Genomic DNA, 19,940 nt, shown 5'->3' on the forward strand with positions numbered 1-19,940 from the left:
TTTCTTTCCAATCTGGATACTTTTCTTTTTTTCCTGCATAATTGCTATGGCTAGAATCTCCAGTACAATGTTGAATAGCAGGGATGAGAGCAGACATTTCTGTCTTGTTTCCGAAAGTAGGAACAACATTCAGTGTTTCACTGTTAAGTATGATATTAGCTGTGGATTTTCATAGATATCTTTATCAGGTTGAGGAAGTTCCCTCCTTTTCATATTTAATTGAGTGTGTTTTTTTAAAATCATGAAATAAGTATTAGATTTTGTCAAATGCTATTGCTATGTCTGTTCAGATAATCATTTTCCTTCCTTCCTTCTTCCTTCCTCCTTCCCTCCCTCCTTCCTCCTTTCCTTCCTTCCTTATGTGTTTTAGGGCCACATGTACAGCATGTGGAAGTTCCCAAGCTATAGGTTGAATCAGAGCTGCAGCTGCTGGCCTACCCCACAGTAACGTCAGTTCTGAGCCACATCTGTGACCTGTACCACAGCTCACAGCAGGGCGGTGTCCTTAACCCACTGAGTGAGGCCAGGGATTGAGCCCTCACCTTCATGGATACTAGTTGGATTTGTTTCTGATGAGCCACAATGGGAACTCCTATCTTTTCATTCTCTTAATGTGGTACATGACATTGACTGATTGTCAGATGTGGAACCAACCTTGCATTTCTCAAATAAATCCCACTTGGTCATGGTGTTATATGTTACTCAATTCAATTTGCTGGTGTTTTGTTGAGGATTTTTCTGTATATAGTCATAATAAATATTGGTCAGTAGTTTTCTTGAGATGTCTGTGGTTTTTATATTATCACATAGATTGAATTGGGAAGTGTTTCTCTCATTTCTGTTTTTGGAAGAATTTGTGAAGGTTCTTGTTAAGTCTTCATTGAATGTTTTGTAGAATTCACCATTGAAGTTATTTGGGCCTAGGTTTTTCTTTGTGGCAAGTTTTTTGATTACTAATTTAATCTCTTAGATGTTCTACAGATAGCGGTTAGGTTTTGTTAGTTTGTAGTGTTGTTCAAGTGTTCTATTTCCTTCCTGATATTCTTTCTAGTTGCTCTGTCCATTAATGAGAAGACATTATTGAAGTTTTCAACTTCAGGAATTAACATTGTGGCTCAGTGGAAATGAAACTGACTAGTATCCATGAGGATGCAGGTTTGATCCCTGGCCTCACTCAGTGGGTTAATGATTCAGCATTGCCATGAGCTGTGGTGTAGGTCGCAGATGCAGCTTGGATCTGGCATTGCAGTGCCTGTGGCGTAAGCCAGTGACCATAGCTCTGATTTGATCCCTAGGCTGGGAACTTGCATATGCCGTGAGTACGCCTACCCCTCTCCCCCCAGAAAAAAAGAAAAGAAAAAAATGGTGAAGTCTCCAAAGTCAGTATACCTTGTAACCAAGGTCTGATGACAACAAATTATCTTGGTTTGTGTTTATCTGGGATTTAGTTACTCTTTAACATTAAAGGATAGTTTTGCTGGATATAGAATTTTTGGTTAACAGTCTTTTGGGCTTTCTTTTAAACATTTTTTTACCCCTAAGCTTTCTAATGAAAAATTAGCTGTTAATCATACTTCTACATGATAAATCACTTTTTTCTTGCTGTGTTCAGGGTTCTTTATGTTTTCTTTAGCTTTCAACAGTTTAACTATGATGTTTGTTACTCATTTAGTTTATCATATTTTGGAGTTTGTTGAGCTGATGATTAGAAAATGATTTCCTTCAATGCTCTGAACCAGTAAATTTCCCAGCTTTTGCCAAAGGGGCTCTGTGTGTGTGTCCAGGGATGCCTTCAACAACCTGATAAGCAGTTTGCAGCACTGCCTTGGCCTTCATTTCCTGCTTGCTCAGAGTCTCAAGGTCAGCCAAAGGTGAGAGATTAAGATCTTCTCAGGTATTTCCTTGGCATGCACACAGCCCTGTACATGTACATGGCCTTCTCTATGCCCAGGAGTATGTTAATGCTTTTCAAAGCCTTTCTTCAACATCTCATTCCTCAATTTTGCCTCTTCTGTTTCTTGGTGATCTTCTTGCTTGCCCCACTGGTATTGATATCTCAGTCAGCCGAGATTTTAAACAATTGCCACTGAATTTTTTTAATTTTTTAATTTTTTTTTTAATAAATGTACTAGAGATAAGACAGTTCCTACTGAGGGAACTCTGAATCAGGTCAAATAAAACAACTGCTGAGAATGGCCTTTTTCTAGGGAGGTGTCATTTAGGTCACATAGTATCAGTTCAGTACTTTTGGAGAGTTCTAAACCCAGTTTACCTCCTATCCCACATCCTAAAGATTGCTGAATTTCATAGCTACTGCAGTTGTAAAGTTCTTTTCATTCAAGCCACCACAGGGCTAGGAAGATAGACAGGGAAACAGAATAAAATGCCACAGAGCTGGTTTTTCTCATGAGATTCTGTTTTGTTTTGTTTTGTTTTCCTCCAATAAGTGCTCCTCAGTTGTTACAAGTAATTGATTTTAGAGTTCTTAAAAAGTTGATTTTGAAAAATTTACCAGTGCTTTCTGACCTTTTATAGAGGATTGGATTTTTAGAAGTCTTTTATTCTTCTTTTCTATAAGTAATTCTTTTCCTTCTGTCATGATTTTTTAAAATTAATAAACTTAATTTTTTAGAGCAGTTTTAGGTTTGCAGAATGTTTGAGCAGAAAGTACAGAGAGTTCTTATACACTCCCTCACCTTATTTTATACATGGTTTCCCTGCTGTTAACATCTTACATTAGTGTAGAATATTTGCAATGTTAGTGTAGTATATTTACAATTAGTGAGTCAAATATAGATACATTATTATTAACTAAAATTCACAGTTTACATTAGGATTCATTTTAAATGCCTTGAACCATTAAGTTATGTGTACATTCTGTGGACGTTGACAAATGTATAATGATGTGTATATACCATTATTATATCATGCAGAGTAATTTTGCTGGCTCTTGAAATCCCACATTCTCCATCTGTTCATCCCTTTCTTCTACCTATCCCTACCCTCATCAACAGTCCTGGTAAACAATGATCTTTTTATGGTCCCCAAAACTTTACCTTTTACAGAATGTCATGTAGTTGGAAATAGCAGTATGTATTTAAGGTTCCTCCATGTCTTTCCATGGCTTTATATCACTAAAGAACAGTCATTTCTTTTTAATCACTAAATAATAGTCCATTATATGGATGAACTACAGTTGTTTATCCATTCACCTACTGAAGGATATCTTGATTGCTTCTAAACTTGGCAGTTATGAATGAAGCTGCTGTAAACATTTATGTGGATAAGTTTTCAACTCATTTTGGTAAATAGGTTGAAAGCATGATTTTTTGTGTGTCTTTTTTTTTTTTTTTTTTTTTTTTTTTTTAGGACTACATCCATGGCACATGGAGGTTCCCAGGCTAGGGGTGGAATTGGAGTTGCAGCTGCTGGTCTACACCACAGCTGCAGCAGCACGGGATCTGAGCTGCATCTGTGACCCACACCACAGCTGATAGCAATGCTGGATCCTTAACCCACTGAGCAAGACCAGGGATCCAACCTACATCCTTATGGATACCAGTCTGATTGGTTTCCACTGAGCTGCTACGGGAACTCCAAAAGCATGATTACCTGGGTCCTATGGTAAAGATATGTTTAGTTTGGTAAAGAAACTGCCAATTTATCTTGCAAAGTGTCTGTACATTTTATATTTCCTCCAGCAATGAGTGAGAGCTCCTGTTCATACACAAACTTGTCAGCCTTTAGTGTTGTGGATTTTAACTTTTGTAATAGGTGTGTAGTGACATCTCATTGTTTTAATTTGCAAGTCCCTGATGTATGATGTTGAGTATTTTTTCATATACTTATTTGCCATCTGTATATTTTCTTAGTGAGATTTCTGATTAGATCTTTAGCTCATTTTTAAGTTGGGTTATTTTCTTGTTGAATTTTAAGAGGTATTTATACCAGTTTTTTATCAGATAAGTATTTTACAAATATTTTCTCCAGTGTGGGTTTGGCTTCTCATTCTCCTAATGGTGTTTTTCATAGAGCAGACATTTTTAATTTTATAGAGTCCAACTTGTCAGTTTTTTCTTTCATGGATTGTACTCTTTGTGTTCTATCTAAAAATGTACTGCCAAAGTCACCTGAATTTTCTCCCTTGTTATTTTGTAGTTTTGCATTTTACATTAAGGTTTTTTATCCATGTTGATTAATTTTTGTGAAAGGTGTGAAAGGTCATTTTTTGGAAATCAATGACTAATTGTTTCAGTACTATTTGTTGAAAAGACTATCCTCTCTCCTTTGAATTGCCATCATTGGAGTTTTCTTGTGGTGCAGTGGGTTAAGGATCTGGAGTTGCTGGGTTGCTGCTGTGGTGTGGGTTCAGTCCCCAGCATAGGAACTTCCATATGTTGATGCAGATGTGGCCAAAAAACAAAACAAAATGAAAAGATTGCCCAGGTTGAATTGTCATTGCTCCTTTACCAAATATCAGTTGACTATATATATGAGTGTATTTCTGGATTCTGGATTCTGTTCCACTGATCTTTCTGTCTCTACCACAGTCTTAATTACAGTCACTTGATACAGTAAATCTGGAAGTCAAATAGTGTCAGTGTTCTGACTTTCTTTTTCAGTATTATATTAGTTATTCTGGGCCTTTTGCCTGTTTGTATAAACTTTAGAATCACTCTATTGATACCCACAAAATAACTTGCTGTCAAGCTGTGACTCAGATTAAAAGAATAACAGTCTATCTGTCTTAACTGTCTGCTGGGACTTTCAAGAAATAGGAGCCTAAGGGTGTGTCCAAACTGCAAATTAATAAGGGTAGCATAGTTAGTGGCTAAAAAAACATGAGGTTTAAGAGGGTAATTAAAGTTAAAAGCCAAAGATCAGACAATGAGTGCAGGGAAAGAAAATAATTGTAATTTTTTCCTGATGAGGCCTTTTCCCAGAGGTTTTTGTTTCTACTCTAGTTCTTAAGGAATAAAATTTATTTATCCAATGTGTAAAATACACAAAAGGGGGAATACAGATGATAATTGTATTCATGACAGCTAAAATTGATTGAACCTTGCAGTGGAAACAAATTTAGTATCTGAGGGGAGTAAAAGTTGAAGGTTTTGTGATAATGATAAATGATTTGTAATAATCACTATAATAATTTCATAACTGTTATTTCTTTCTGAAATTATATTGTATATCTTTTCCCTCCAACTTCTTCCCTTGTCCTTCCAGAGGCTCTCCTTATAGAGAATCTCCTTTGGGTCATTTTGAAAGCTATGGAGGAACCCCCTTTTTCCAGGCTCAGAAGATGTTTGTAGATGTACCAGAAAATACAGTGATACTGGATGAGATGACCCTCCGGCACATGGTTCAGGATTGCACCGCTGTAAAAACTCAGTTACTCAAACTGAAACGGCTGCTACATCAGGTGAGTACGCAGTGAACATTTTCAGCTCTCATACTTTGAATTGCAAAATAGATCTACTTCTTTTTTCAAAGTAAAGTTGAGATTCTAATGTGTATTTAGATTTGTGGAGAGAAAATGATTGTAAATAGTTCATAGTAGAAACTTTTCTGAGAAGAAAAAAACATGGGATTTTACATGAGAGTCTCCACAGTCCCCAGCATAGCTGTGTGATCTTTGGTAAGCCAATCTCTGTTTCTGTTTCCTCATTTTTACAGTACCAACATTGTAAGATTATTGAGAGAATTAGAGTTAGTAGTTGTAAATTGAGTGATCTAATACCTGAAACATAGGTATTCAGTCATCAGTGACTGCTACTATAATTTCAGCTAAGTTGGAAATAAGAAATAGCCATTTACATGATCATAGTCATATAATTTCACTTTCATCTCAAACTTTCAAGTTTAATCTTTCTGGATCCCCTCTGTCTCTCATTGAGAAAATCTAGACTCATGCAGTGATGTGGTTTGTTCATACACAGAGTGAGCTGATGGTAGAACCTGGCTTCTGAGTCAACTGTACTTTCTTTGTTGGAACATGTAGCACATACAGACAAGGGCCAATGCAAAACAGAAAGCTAAGGAATAAAATACTAATTTTAAATCATGAATGTCTTTTTTTCATTTTTTAAAGCTTTATTGAATTATAGGTGACTTACAAGGTTGTGATAATTTCTGCTGTACAACAAAGTGATTCAGTTGCACATGTACACACATCCATTCTCTTTCAGATTATTTTCCCACATAGATTGTCACAGAATACTGAGTAGTGTTCTCTGTGCTTTACAGCAGGTCCCCATTGGCCAGTCATTCGATTTATCTCAGTGTGCGTATGCCAGTCCCAAACCTCCTGCTATCCTAAACATGAATATCTTTTTTTTAGTTTTAAATCTATATTTGTCTTTTGTTGACTAGCCAAGTTTAACTTAAAATTATTGTTGAGAAAAAACAGTCTAGATTCTTTGGTCAACTTACTTTCTGAGTTACCTTCCTCAGGGTTGTATATTCTAGTTTCTTTTGAGTGGGAACCAAGTCTTAGAATTTCTGGTGGCCATTAAAACCAAGCTCAAGATATATGCTTAGTAAAGCCTAGTTTAAGTGGAATATGGCTCCTATGCTCATAACTACAATATCCTGTAAATATCCTGTTAGTCATGCAAACTATTCTATGTTGCTTGATTGTAGATTCTCTGGACTATTCCATTGTTGTAGATATTTGACTACCTTTTGAAAAGACCCTTTTCTGTGCTAAGGCTGGGAGTAAGAAAGTGAAGGATCCTTTTTGGATTTGAGATTGTTGGACTCATCTCAAGGCAGAACGAGATTCCATGACTGAAATACCCAAAGAGCTTACAACCTAGTTTAACTGTAACTAGGAGATAGATTCTGTTTATAGTATTTATCTGCTTGCTGGTCTGGGGAGATTCTCTGATAAGGAGATTCAGAGTCAAGCAAAAGAGGAGGTAGAAAATGTGGGAAATAGCTAATATATGTTAAATATCTACTTAGAGTTAGTCATTGTACTAGCTATACCACATACCCTCTTTTGTGTTTGGGTTATTGCTCTGAAACATAAAACGTGATTAAATACCATCTAATTAAGACAAGGCTACTTATAATGATGAGAGAAATAACATAATTCAGTATAAAATAGATCAGTTGGTAACCAGTGTTAAACACCATAAAAATAGAAAACTGTTGAGGTACTTTATGAAAAACTGTGAATATGTTAATGGATCTTTTCTGTCATTATTGGCTCTGAAATTTTACATGGTACATACACATACTGATCAAATTGACTTTCCCCTTTGTTTATGCAGTGGAAACAAAATTATGAGAGGAAAATTTCAGAATCTTTTTAGGACATCTTTAAAGTTTCCCAAAAGAGGTTAAAAGCTGAATTAGTCTAATATTTCATATAACTGCCTCTTAATTTTTCCCTTTTAATATTACTGAATTAAAAAAAACTTTAGTGTTATAAAAAATGGTTCAAAAAAATTCTCATAGTGTCCAGAGGCTTAGTGAAAAAACAGTAATTTTGCCCTCTCTCCATCTTAGTCAACCTTTTTGAATCTAAACAGGTTGTTATCCGTAGCTTCTTTAGAACTTTTTTGGGATTTGTTCTGGTTATATTCTGGAATTGGATTCATTATTTCCTGGATAATGTTAGCTTTTTTTTTTCTTTTTTTTTTTTAGTTTACTCTCTTCATTTTAGCTGGGGAATATCCTTAATTACTTTAAGAGATGGTAAATGGATAGTACATTTTTTTGTAGTTACTTCATTATAGAAGATCTCTCTTAACTACTCTCACATTTTGATATTCATAATTTGGCAGGGATGGAATAGTTTGGCTGGGGTAGAAGTGAGTTTTCCCTTAGAAATTTGAAGGCATTGCTTTTCTAGCATCCACTTTAGCTACTGAGGAAAGTCTACTACATTCTAATCCATTTTACATTGTATTTTTTCTGTTTTTTTAATGATTTTTATTTTTTCCATCATAGCTGGTTTGCAGTGTTCTGTCAGTTTTCTACTGTACAGGAAGGTGACCCAGTCACAAATACACATATACATTTCTTTTCCTCACATTATCATGCTCTATCGTAAGTGACTGGATATAGTTCCCAGTGCTAGACAGCAGGATCTCATTGCTTATCCATTCCAAAGGCAATAGTTTGCACCTATTAACCCCAATTCCCAGTCCATTCCACCCCCTCCCCCTCTCCATTGGCAACCACAAGTCTGTTCTCCGTGTCCATGATTTTCTTTTCTGCGGAAAGATTCATTTGTGCCATATATTAGATTCCAGATATGTGATATCATATGGTATTAGTCTTTGTCTTTCTGACTTTATTTACTTAGTATGAGAGTCTCTAGGTCCATCCATGTTGCTGCAAATGGCATTATGTCATTCTTTTTGTGGCTGAGTAGTATTCCATTGTGTATATATACCACATCTTCTTAATCCATTCATCTGCCGATGGACATTTAGGTTGTTTCCAAGTCTTGGCTATTGTGAATGGTGCTGCAGTGAACATAAAGGTGCATGTGACTTTTTCAAGGAAAGTTTTGTCCAGATATATGCCCAAGAATGGGGTTGCTGGATCATATGGTAGTTCTATATATAGGTTTCTAAGGTACCTCCATACTGTTTTCTATAGTGGTTATACCAATTTACATTCCCACCAACAGTGCAGGAGGGGTCCCTTTTCTCCACAACCCCCTCTAGCATTTGTTATTTGTGGACTTGTTAATGATGGCCATTCTGACTGGTGTGAGGTGGTACCTCATAGTAGTTTTGATTTGCATTTCTCTGATAATTAGTGATGTTGAGCATTTTTTTAATGTGCTTGTTGGCTATCTGTGTATCTTCTTTGGAGAGATGTCTATTCAGGTCTTTTGCCCATTTTTCAATTGCATTGTTGGCTTTTTTGCTGTTGAGTTGCGTAAGCTGTTTGTGTATTTTAGAGATGAAGCCCTTGTCAGTTGCATCGTTTGAGACTGTTTTCTCCCATTCTGTAAGTTGTCTTTTTGGTTTTTTTTTTTTATGGTTTCCTTTGCTGTGCAAAAGCTTGTCAGTTTGATGAGGTCCCACTGGTTTATTTCTGCTTTTATTTCTGTTGCTTTGGGAGACTGACCTAAGAAAACATTTGTAAGGTTAACGTCAGAGAATGTTTTGCCTATGTTCTCTTTTTAAGTCTTTAAGCCATTTCGAATGCATGGTGTGAGGGTGTGTTCCAATTTCATTTATTTACATGCTGCTGTCCAATTTTCATAGCACCACTTGCTGAAAAGACTTTTTTCCATTTTATATTCTTGCCTCCTTTGTCGAAGATTAATTGACTGAAGGTGTCTGGGTTTCTTTCTGGGTTCTCTATTCTGTTCCATTGGTCTGTATGTCTGTTTTGGTACCAGTACCACACTGTCTTGATTACTGTGTCTTTGTAACAGTGCGTGAAGTCTGGGAGAGTTATGCCTCCTGCTTGGTTTATGTTCCTCAGGATTGCTTTGGAAATTCTGGGTCTTCTGTGGTTCCATATAAATTTTTGGATCATTTGTTCTAGTTCTGTGAAAAATGTCATGGGTAATTTGATAGGAATTGCATTGAATCTGTATATCACTTTGGGTAGTATGGTCATTTTTGTAATATTAATTTTTCCCAACCAGGAATGTGGAATATCTTTCCATTTCTTTGAATCCTCTTTAATTTCCTTAATAAATGTTTTATAGTTCTTAGCATATAAGTCTTTCACCTCCTTGGTCAGGTTTATTCCCAGGTATTTGATTTTTTGGGGTGCAGTTTTTAAAGGTATTGTATTTTTGTATTCCTTTTCTAATATTAAATAAGAATTTTTGATTCTGATTTAAAGACATAGTCACATACAGAAAATAAATTTTTTTAGCATTATCATATCTCCTTACTTTAATTTTTTACTTCCTGTTTCAACCACTCGAAGCATTATATGCATGTAGAGAAAGGTGCATTTCATAAATGTCTATCTCAGTCAGTTTTCATAAACTGAAAGTACTCATGGAGCCAGCACTCAGCAAGAAAGAGAACTTCACCAGGACCTCAGATCAGAGCCCCTTCCAGTCACTACCCACATTTCTAATAGTGACCCCTTGATTTCTGAAAATGTAAATGTTTTCCTGTATTTGAACTTTACCTAAAGGAAGGAGTATGTTATATCCACTTTTTATATCTGACTGCTTTCGCTCACCATTCTATTTGTGAAGCATTCATTTTTTGCATTTGTTCTCATTGCTGTAAAGCATTACATGATGTGAATATACCACAATTTATTTCATTTGTTCTACAGTTGATAGACACTTAGTTTTCCAAATTTTGGTTATTATGAATAGAGCTGCTACAATATTATCACATATGTCTTTTGATGAATATATATGTGTGTATTTTTGTTAGGTATATGAGTGGAGTCAGCTTTAGTAGATACATAAAAAACAGTTTTCCAAAGTAGTTATGCTTATCCATTTTCTTCCCTCTTATTTCATTATTTTCCCTGTTGGTTTTTATCATATTATTACAGTCAGCATCTGTTTTGACCTTGGAGTAAGAAATGAAAAATCTAAAGTGGAATAATGAGAAGAACATGATGTTACCTCTTTCTGACATTTTTATTTGGGATTGCAAAATATTTGATCCTGGCGATTCATACCCTGCCTACCTGTTTGGGTGATAAAAATAGAGAAGTATACAATAGTGTTTTATGAACTGTCAAGCATGATATACAAATGTTTTGTTATTTCCTTTTGCCTCCAGTGTTGAGAATAAACCAATAATTTGCCCCTCACATAGTTCTCTTGTCTGTCTCTCTCTCTGAGTATCCCTCTCTGTGTGTGAGGGGAGAGGGTTGTTGGGTGCAGGGTATTGGATGGAATATTTACAGCAGCAGCATCCTGGGTGAGTGCACTAAAAGTGAGTGCCCTAAGAATGATTACCACTTGAGCACAGAGAACCACAGAACAGTCATGTATTCATGTTTCTCTATCCTCAGACTTTTCCCATCAATCCAGGAGAAGAAAAGTTTATGAAATATACATAAAAGAGCATACACAACATAATGCTTTAATGAATAATGTGAAGCAAGTTTGTACTCACCATCAGAAATGAGACATTAAGAAGCTATGTGATCCTTCCTGATTGCAGTGTCTTCCCTTTCCAGAATCTACCATTTCCCTTGTTTTTTCTTTTATTTTTTTAACCATCTTTGTGTCCTTATGAACACTAGTTTTGTCTCTTTTAGTACTTTATATGAATGGAACTATACTGTATTTCTCTGTGAATTGCTTTTTACATTCAGCATTTTCTTTAAGGTCCTTTCATACTTATGTTTAGTTCTACCTCATTCATTTTCATTTTTGTACTATTCTATGAACAATTTCTTTGTTCATTTTACTCTTGATATCCATTTTGTTTCTACGTAGATTTTTTCTTTTTACTATGACAAATAATGTTGATATGAAGTTTTCCTGATATATATGTGTGAAATTTTTTCTGAAGTAATAACTAAGTAGAAGTGGAATTTCTTAATCATGGAGCATGGAAACATCCTACTCTAGAAATACCAAACTATTTTCCAAAATTGTTCAATCTGTTTCACTCCCTTCAAGTAGTTAGATGCTTTTTTTTTTTTTTCGCCATTGTTCTATGTCTGTGCAACACTTGGTATTATCCAACTGGTCAGTTTTTGTCATGTAATGGAATCTAAGTGATATTTAATTGTGGCTTTATTGCACATTTCAGAATCAGGAGATCAACACTGACACCATACCACCATTTAATCCTCAGAGCCTGTTCAGGTTTTGCTGTTTGTTTTGGTGGTATCCTTTATAGTAGACAGATTCAGTTTAGAATCACACACCATTTTTACTTGTCATGTTTCTGTAGATTTCTTCAGACTGCAGCACTTCCTCAGTTTTCTCTCAACTTTGGTGACCTTAATGTATTTACTCTTTTGGGAATTCCTGACTAGCATCCATGAGGATGTGGGTTCCATCCCTGGTCTTTCTCAGTGGTTAAGGATCTGGCATTGCCATGAGCTGTGTAGATCGCAAACATGGATTGGATCTAGTGTGACTGTGGCTGTGGTGTAGGTTGGCAGCAGCAGCTCCAATTCTTCCCCAGCCTGGGAACTGGGGCCACAGATGCGGCCATAAAAAGCGAATACATATATACATTTTAAACTCTTTTGACCAGTTCTCCTGACTGTAACGAGCTTCTCACCACCACCGTCATCACCTCTTCTATTCAGATGCCCCCCCTTAACCCACTAAAATTCTGAATCCCCATGCCTGGCTGCAGGTGCGGCCCTAAAAAGACAAAAGACAAAAAAAAAAAAAAAAGAGAGAGAGAGAGATACAGAACTTTCTCTTGCTGCTAAAATTCTCTCATGTCCTTTTGCAGTCAGTCTTGTCTCAAAGCTGGCCCAGGCAGCCTTTGTTCTGCTTTGTCTTACTAAAATTTTGCTCTTTCTAGAATTTCATCTAAAAGTTTTATCTTCTAGATTATCTAATGTGTGTTCTTTTTGTTTCTGGATTTTTTTTTTTAACTCATCATAATGGTTTTGATACTCATTTGTGTTTTGTGAGTTTCAGTATATTCTTCTTTATTGTTAAATAGCATTCCATTATATACATAAGTACCACAATTTTATTTTTATCCATTTACCTGTTGATCGATATTTGAGTTAGTTTCAGTTGTGGGATAATTGAGATAATGCTGAATCTCTAGATTAATGATGAAAGTTAGTAAGAATAGATATATTAAAAACTTTAGAATTTTAATTTAGGCCACTTCTTCCACTTGTTTGTTGTATGATCTTGGATAATGTACTTAAGCTTCCTATGCCTGGATTTCCTTATAAAAGAAATAGATATTACAATAGCTACTATCTTAAGACTGTTGTAAAGGAAGCATGAGGAAATTCAGATAAAGCACTAAGCATAGTGTCTGATGCATAGAAAGCAGTTAATAAATGTTAACTATTAATTTGCTGCCAATAATAGCAACATCAACAATGATAAAAATGTGAAGGTCAAAGGTTTTTAATTATTTGTATTGCTTACAATTTTATGTAGCTGCTCAAAAAACTAATTCCATTTACTTTAATAATTCATTTATTGTTATTTCATCATTCAGTATACCTTACTAAATACTTGTTGAGTATCAAGGATTGTGGTAGTAATGAAGATGCAAAGAAAGAAGACATAATTCTCTTCCTATACCTAGTGAATTGTTCTCAAAACTGTGCATTAAAATTGTTTAGTGAGGAGTTCCTGTCATGGCACAGCGGAAATGAATACGACTAGTCCATGAAGATACAGGTTTAATCCCTGGCCTCGCTAAGTTGGTCAGGCATCCAGTGTTGTCATGAGCTGTGGTATAGGTCGCAGACATGACGTGGATCCCACATTGCTGTGGCTATGTTGTAGGCGAGAGGCTACAGCTCTGACCAGACCTCCTAGCCTGGAAACCTCCATATGCCACAGGTGCGGCCCTAAAAAGCAAATAAAATAAAATAGGTTAGCGAGTTTTGAGATAAATTTTGTCCATCATAACTAGCCTTTTTCTCTAATAAAATAGAATAGTATGAAAATTATCAAGGGGACAGATACTGTTTTGTGAACTTGTTTTTAGAGTGACATCTATATCTACCTCTCTGTCTGCCATCTATCCAGTATCATCCTTTTAGATGTATGTATGTGCACACATGCATGTGTGCGTGATACACATTCAAGTATATGTGTATATGGTTGTAATGTAAAATATATTCTTTATTGTGGGACATATTCCAAAAAAATTCTGTTCTAGTAGTTAAAACAGTACAATATTCAGGACTCCAAGGATAATGAAGATTTAAATTTGAAATAATGAAATAACCACCTCATCAGTAAAACATGAGATTATCAGTAAATCTACTGAGAGATGTTTGTGATGCTTCATAAAGAACCCTACAGGCGTTCCTGTTGTGGCTCAGTGGTAACAAACTCAACTAGTATCCATGAGTGGGTTTGATCCCTGGCTCCGCTCATTGGGTTAAGGATCTGGCGTTGCCCTGAGCTGTGGTGTAGGTCGAAGATGCAGCTAGGTTCCCTGTTGCTGTGGCTGTGGCATAGCTCCGCTAGCTCCGATTTGACCCCTAACCTGGGAACTTTATACGCCACAGGCGTGGTCCTAAAAAAAAAAAAAACAAACCCTGTACAACTTTGTATGAAATATTTAAAGAAAACACTTATGATCTGTAGGAAGGATAAATATTGTAAAAATTACCATATCCCATGGATATTAATATAGTAACCAAGACAACTACCTTATAGTCTAGGAGGACATGTATGTATTAAATAATTGTAAGAATGATGTGTTGGCGTGTCACATGGGAATTTCTGGGGGACACACTGAACTGTTAGGGTCCTCAAGCTTCTAAACAGAGTTGCTAATTCCCCTGAAGCCAGATCTCATGTGAATGCCTTAGCATTTCCTTCCAGGGCATTGCCAGGGAGTCCAGTCCATGAGAGGCACCTAGGAGACCTATCTCCCAAGATTGGGGTATTTGTGTGTATGGGGTTTTGGGTGGGTGGAAAGAATGATGTTTTTAAAACAACAAAGATAAGCTATAATCGGAGTGTATGATTGGAACCCATAGTTCTTCCCAGTACTATTTGTAGAGGTAATACAATTTCAGCCAAAATCACAACAGCTTTATTTTGGGGATTCATCAAAAATTGTTACTACCAAAGCATAAGATTTGTGTACATTGAGAAGGACAAAAAGAGAAGGGAAAACCGTTTAGAGTAGGGTAATATTTTTTTTTTATGCACTTGAGGCATATGGAGGTTCCCAGGCCAGGAGTCCAACCAGAGCTACAGCTGCTGGTCTACACCACAGCAACGCGGGACCTGAGCCGCGTCTTCAACCTATGTCCCAGCTCACAGCAACGCTGGATCCTTAACCCACTGAGTGGAACCAGGGATCAAGCCACCTCATGGTTCCTAGTCGGATTTGTTTCTGCTGCACCATGACGGGAACTCCTAGAGTAGGGTATAATATTGACACAAACAGAAGCAGAACAGTGGAAGAGAATAAAAAACTCAGATGTGTTGAAGTACCTACTAAAATCGGTTGGATACAGATGGGTTTTGAAGTAAATGCTGAGAAAAAACTAGTTCTAGCAGCAATTATTTAGTTTCTTGTTCTATATTATAGTAAACCCAGATGGTTTGAAGAGTTAAATTTTTTATTAAAGTATAGTTGATTTGGAGTTCTTGTCGTGGCTCAGTGGTTAACGAATCTGACTAGGAATCATGAGGTTGTGGGTTCGATCCCTGGCCTTGCTCATTGGGTTAAGGATCCGGCGTTGCCATGAGCTGTGGTGTAGGTGGCAGATGCGGCTCGGATCACATGTTGCTCTGGCTAGGCTGGTGGCTACAGCTCTGATTCGATCCCTAGCCTGGGAACCTCCATATGCCACGGGAATGGCCCCAGAAAAGGCAAAAAAATAAAATAAAATAAAGTATAGTTGATTTGCAGTGTTGTGCCAATTTCTGCTGTTAAATATTTTTAAATGTAGAATAATTAGAAATCTACAGCTAATATTTTTAAGTGAAAAAAGGAAACCTATAGAAAAGCATATCCTGATTCACATATGTACAAATTAAACACAGGTTTAATTAAAAAGTCTAAACTTTTAATTTGTAAGTAAAGTTTGTTTAGAATATTACCGACTTCACCCATATACAGCAATGTTCTGTCAATCTGAATGTCAGGTAGATTATTCTGATTCTAAAATGTCTTTGTCCCAACCATCTGTGAGGATCAGCTCGTCTCTGAAACACTGCAAATCAGGCTTAAATGTAGTTTGGATCACTAGATTTTAAATCCCATAGATGAATTATATTATTACTCAAAAATTATTTTCAGTGCACATTCTACATTTTGTATAATGTGGTGTTCATCCATATACTTTTTTTAAAGTGACTTTTGAAAAGAAAATGAAAACAAAACAAAACACCTCTTCTCTTCCTCTATTCCCTTTCCTAGGATGCCTCTTGTAATTGTGTTGTAGCATATTTGAAACACAGGCAGCTTTGTTGACATCACTGATGATGCTTGTCAGCAGAGATTAGTCAACACTGCCAAACTTTTTGGTTAGTCATTTCAAGTGTCCATGTCCATTGCAGCTGCTCTGGAACTCATAGGAAGATCCCAGTTTTTGCAAACGCATGGAAGAACCACGTGGGTAAGACTGAGTTTGTTATAGGGTTTTCTAACAAGTTAATACAAAGAGTTTAATATTAGAACACAAGTTTATCTTTATGCTTTGTCAAAAAACGAAAGTGATAGATGGTTCGCTGGCATCGGTTCTCTTAAGCGATCCTAGAACAGAAGTTTTTCCTGTCTTTTTGAATCTGTAGTAACATGCTAATGACAGGAGTTAATCAGCTTAAGGTTAATTGCGTTCAGAGTTTAAAAATCCTAACTAGAACCCATAGAGACTGCTAAGATACTTAGTAAAGTAGGGAGAATACTTGGACAATCAGTTAACTATGAATTGCTTACTTTTGTGCAGTTGTGTTTTATAATTTTTATGTATTACTTTTTCATTAATGCATTTATTAAATATGTTTATGTAAAATGCTTAAACAGCGGCCAGCACTGGTCAGTAAATGTTAGCTCCTTAGGATGTGTAGTGTGAAGCATGAACATTTCGTTCATAGTTGTTTGTTATTCAGTGTGTTTTTTTTTTTAAAAGAATGTTTTCTCTACATTTTATGATTCCCTTCCCCTGTGCTTAAAAAGCTTTTCTCAGAGTGTTTCCTGATTTTGGCCTAAACACTATTCATCTTAGTCAAGGTTTTATAGAGACTACTACCATTATTTCATATCAAAGTTATTTGGGTAGGTGGTTTTATTATTGATTTAGTTGAAGATTACATTCATGATCTTTAAGCTCTTATGCTTTGATGGAAATAAGCTTTTTCCGTCTTTGATCTCATGAGTCTAGACTACTAGACTGTTTTAAAAAATTGAAAGCCTTTTTTCTTTTCCCTTTGAGGCATGGCAATACCTTAATCATTACTGACTGTCCCAATTATCTTGGGCTGTACTATAAATTTATTTTATTTCAATGAATTTTTTTCATTTTTCAAAAATACTGGTTTGGTATATGAGGCTTTCATATTTTAATTGATTTCTAATCTTAATACATTAATAATAAAGAATAATATTTATGTGATATAAATCCTTTGAAATGTGTTGGTATTTCCTTTGTGTCCTAAAGCAGGTGTTGGAAAACTTTTTTTTGGCCATATAGTAAATAGTTTTAGCAGTCTTAGGCAAGAGGCAAAATTGAAGTTATGTAGATATTAATAAAATAATTTAATTATTAACCATTTATGGAGTTCCTGTCATGGCTCAGTAGAAACGATCTGACTAGCATCCATGAGGACGCAGGTTCAATCCCTGGCCTTGCTTAGTGGGTTAAGGAGCCATGAGCTGTGATGTAGGTAACAGATGCAGCTCAGATCTGGTGTTGCTGTGGCTATGGTATAGGCTGGCAGCTACAGCTCCTATTCAACCCCCAGCCTGGGAACCTCCATATGCTGTGGGTGCAGCCCTAAAAAGACCCAAAAAAAGTAACCATTTTAAAATATAGAAACCATTTTTAGCTTATCCACTGTAATAAAAGTAGACAGTTGACTGGATTTGTCCTGTAGACTATGTTTGTTAACCCCTGGGTTAGTATGATCTGTTTTCATTTGTTTGAATAAGACATATATTCTCTATGTTTCAAGTAGCAGTATATTATTATATTAATCTTTTAGTGTCTTTAGGATATTTTATTAGGTATATAAATCTTTATGATTGGCGTGTCTTTTTGGTGGATTGTTCTGTGATCACTAATTAAAGTTTTTCTTTACCCTCATTAATGCTTTTCATCTTTAATTATACTTTCATTATAACCTCTTATAGTGATACTGCTATGTCAGCTTTATTTTACTTGTGATTATTGAGATTTGTCTGGTGTTTCTTTTTGTTTGCTTTTAATTGTTTTTTATTAGTCAGGTCTTATATTAGTTTTCTAGGGATGCCATAACAAAGTGCTATAAGCTGGATGGCATATAACAAAATTTATTCTCTCGAAGTTCTAGAGGCTGGAAATCTGAAATCAAAGTGTCATTAGGGGAGTTCTTTTCGTGGCCCAGTGGGAACAAATCTGACCAGCATCCACAAGGACGCAGGTTCTATCCCTGGCCTCACTCAGTGGGTTAAGGATCCAGTGTTGCTGTGAGCTGTGGTGTAGGTCGAAGATGCCGCTTGGATCTGGCATTGCTATGGTTGTGGTGCAGGCTAGCAGTTACATTTAGCTCTGATTCAAACCCTAGCCTGGGAACCTCCATATGCCATGGGTGTGGCCCTAAAAAGACAAAACAAACAAAAACAAAGTGTCATTAGGGCCATCTTTTCTCTGAAGGCTCTAGGAGACGGCCCTTCTTCGCCTCTCTAGCTTCTGGAGGTTGCTGTCAGGCCTGGGCATTCTTTGGCTTGTAGATGCATCACTCAAATCTGCTTCTGTCTTCACATGACCCATGTGTCCAAGTTTGTCTTCTTATAAAGGCACTAGTGATGTTAGATTTAGGCCCTACCCTCACCCAGTATGACTTCAACTTTATTACATCTCCAAATGAAGTCATAGTCATAAGTTCTGGGTTAGCATGAATTTGTAGGGGGACACCATTCAACCTAGTATTGTTGTATTGAGGTATGATGTACATGCAGTCAAACTCAGTCTTTTTTGTGTACAGATCTGTGAGCTTTGACATATGCATGCATCTGTGTAGCTATTACAGTTACACCTTAATTTTTCCCTTTTCCCCCCTTTAAAGTCAATCCCTTTATTTACTTCTAGCTCCTCACAACCATTGCTCTGTTTTATGGCTATGTAGCTTTGCCTTCTCAAGACTGTCACATACATGGAATTGTGTATTATTCAGTCTTTGGAGTCTGGGTTTTTCAATTACTGTAATGAATTTCAAATTCATTCATGCTATAACACGTATCAGTAGTTTGTTTCTGTTTATTACTGAGTAGTATTATATGCATATACCATAGTCTGTTTATCCTTTACCAGTTGAAGGATATCTGTGTCTCTTTCCAATTTGGGGCAGTTTTGACTAAAGCCTCTCACTATAAACATTCATGCATAGATTTTCATGTGAGCGTGGTTTCGTTTCTTTTGAGTAAATATCTAGGGGTGGGATTGCTGAATTGTATGGTAAGTGTATATTTAATTTTTTTTGTTTGCTGCACCCGCAGCTAGGGATTGACCCAAGCCACTGCTGTGACAACACTGAATCCTTATTCCACTGTACCACAAGGGAATTCCAGTATATATTTAACTTTTTTAAGAAATTGTTGAACTGTTTTTCAAAGTGGTTATGTGAGTTTGTATTCCCACCAGCGCTCATGAAAGTTTTAGTTATTCTGCATTCTTATCCACACTTGGTATTGTCAGTGTTTTTCAAAAGCCTTTCCCAGGAGTTCCCACTATGGCACAGTGGATTAATGATCCAGCAGCTCTCTGGTGACCTGAATTCAATCCCCAGCCTGGCACAGAGTGTTAAGGATCTGGCATTGCCGTGGCTGAGATGTAGGTTGCAGCTGCAGCTTGTATTTGATGTCTGGCCCAGGAACTTCCATATGCCTCAGGTGTGGCTGAAAAGGGGAACAAATGCCCTTTCCATAGGTGTGTGTTGGTATCTCATTGTGGTTTTAATTTGCATTAGCCTAATGACTAATGCTCTTGAACATGTTTTCATAGGCTTATTTGCCATTTGTATATCTTTGATAAAGTGTTCTTTTGCCTATTAACAAAAACATCTGTTTTATTATTATTATTATTATTATTTGTTTTTTAGGGCTGCACGCATGACATATGGAAGTTCTCAGGCTAGGGGTCAAATCAGA

The 19,940-nt window shown here is 36.3% G+C and overlaps 1 protein-coding gene across 15 annotated transcripts in view; it reads left to right on the forward strand.

Moving 5' to 3' along the window:
• CCSER2 (coiled-coil serine rich protein 2) overlaps nucleotides 1-19,940 on the forward strand; it is a 138,653-nt gene that overhangs the window by 75,489 nt on the left and 43,224 nt on the right. For 13 of the 15 annotated variants that reach the window (XR_014827413.1, XR_014827410.1, XR_014827411.1 and 10 more), the window contains one exon: nucleotides 5,227-5,422. Coding sequence is in view for 10 of the 15 variants with exons in the window: in XM_084996403.1 (XP_084852529.1) it covers nucleotides 5,227-5,422 (196 nt within the window). In the remaining 5 variants the exon portion in view is untranslated. Of the gene's footprint in view, nucleotides 1-1,751; nucleotides 1,899-5,226; nucleotides 5,423-10,503; nucleotides 10,768-19,940 lie in introns of those variants that run through there. The other 2 variants (XM_003359263.6, XM_084996405.1) reach the window with 2 other exon arrangements.

Source organism: Sus scrofa, chromosome 14 (assembly GCF_054392235.1).
Source record: "Sus scrofa isolate SSC_HxYL_T2T_F1_AM1 chromosome 14, Sscrofa_HxYL_maternal_Yorkshire_Landrace_v2.0, whole genome shotgun sequence".
Classification (NCBI taxonomy): Eukaryota; Metazoa; Chordata; class Mammalia; order Artiodactyla; family Suidae; genus Sus; species Sus scrofa.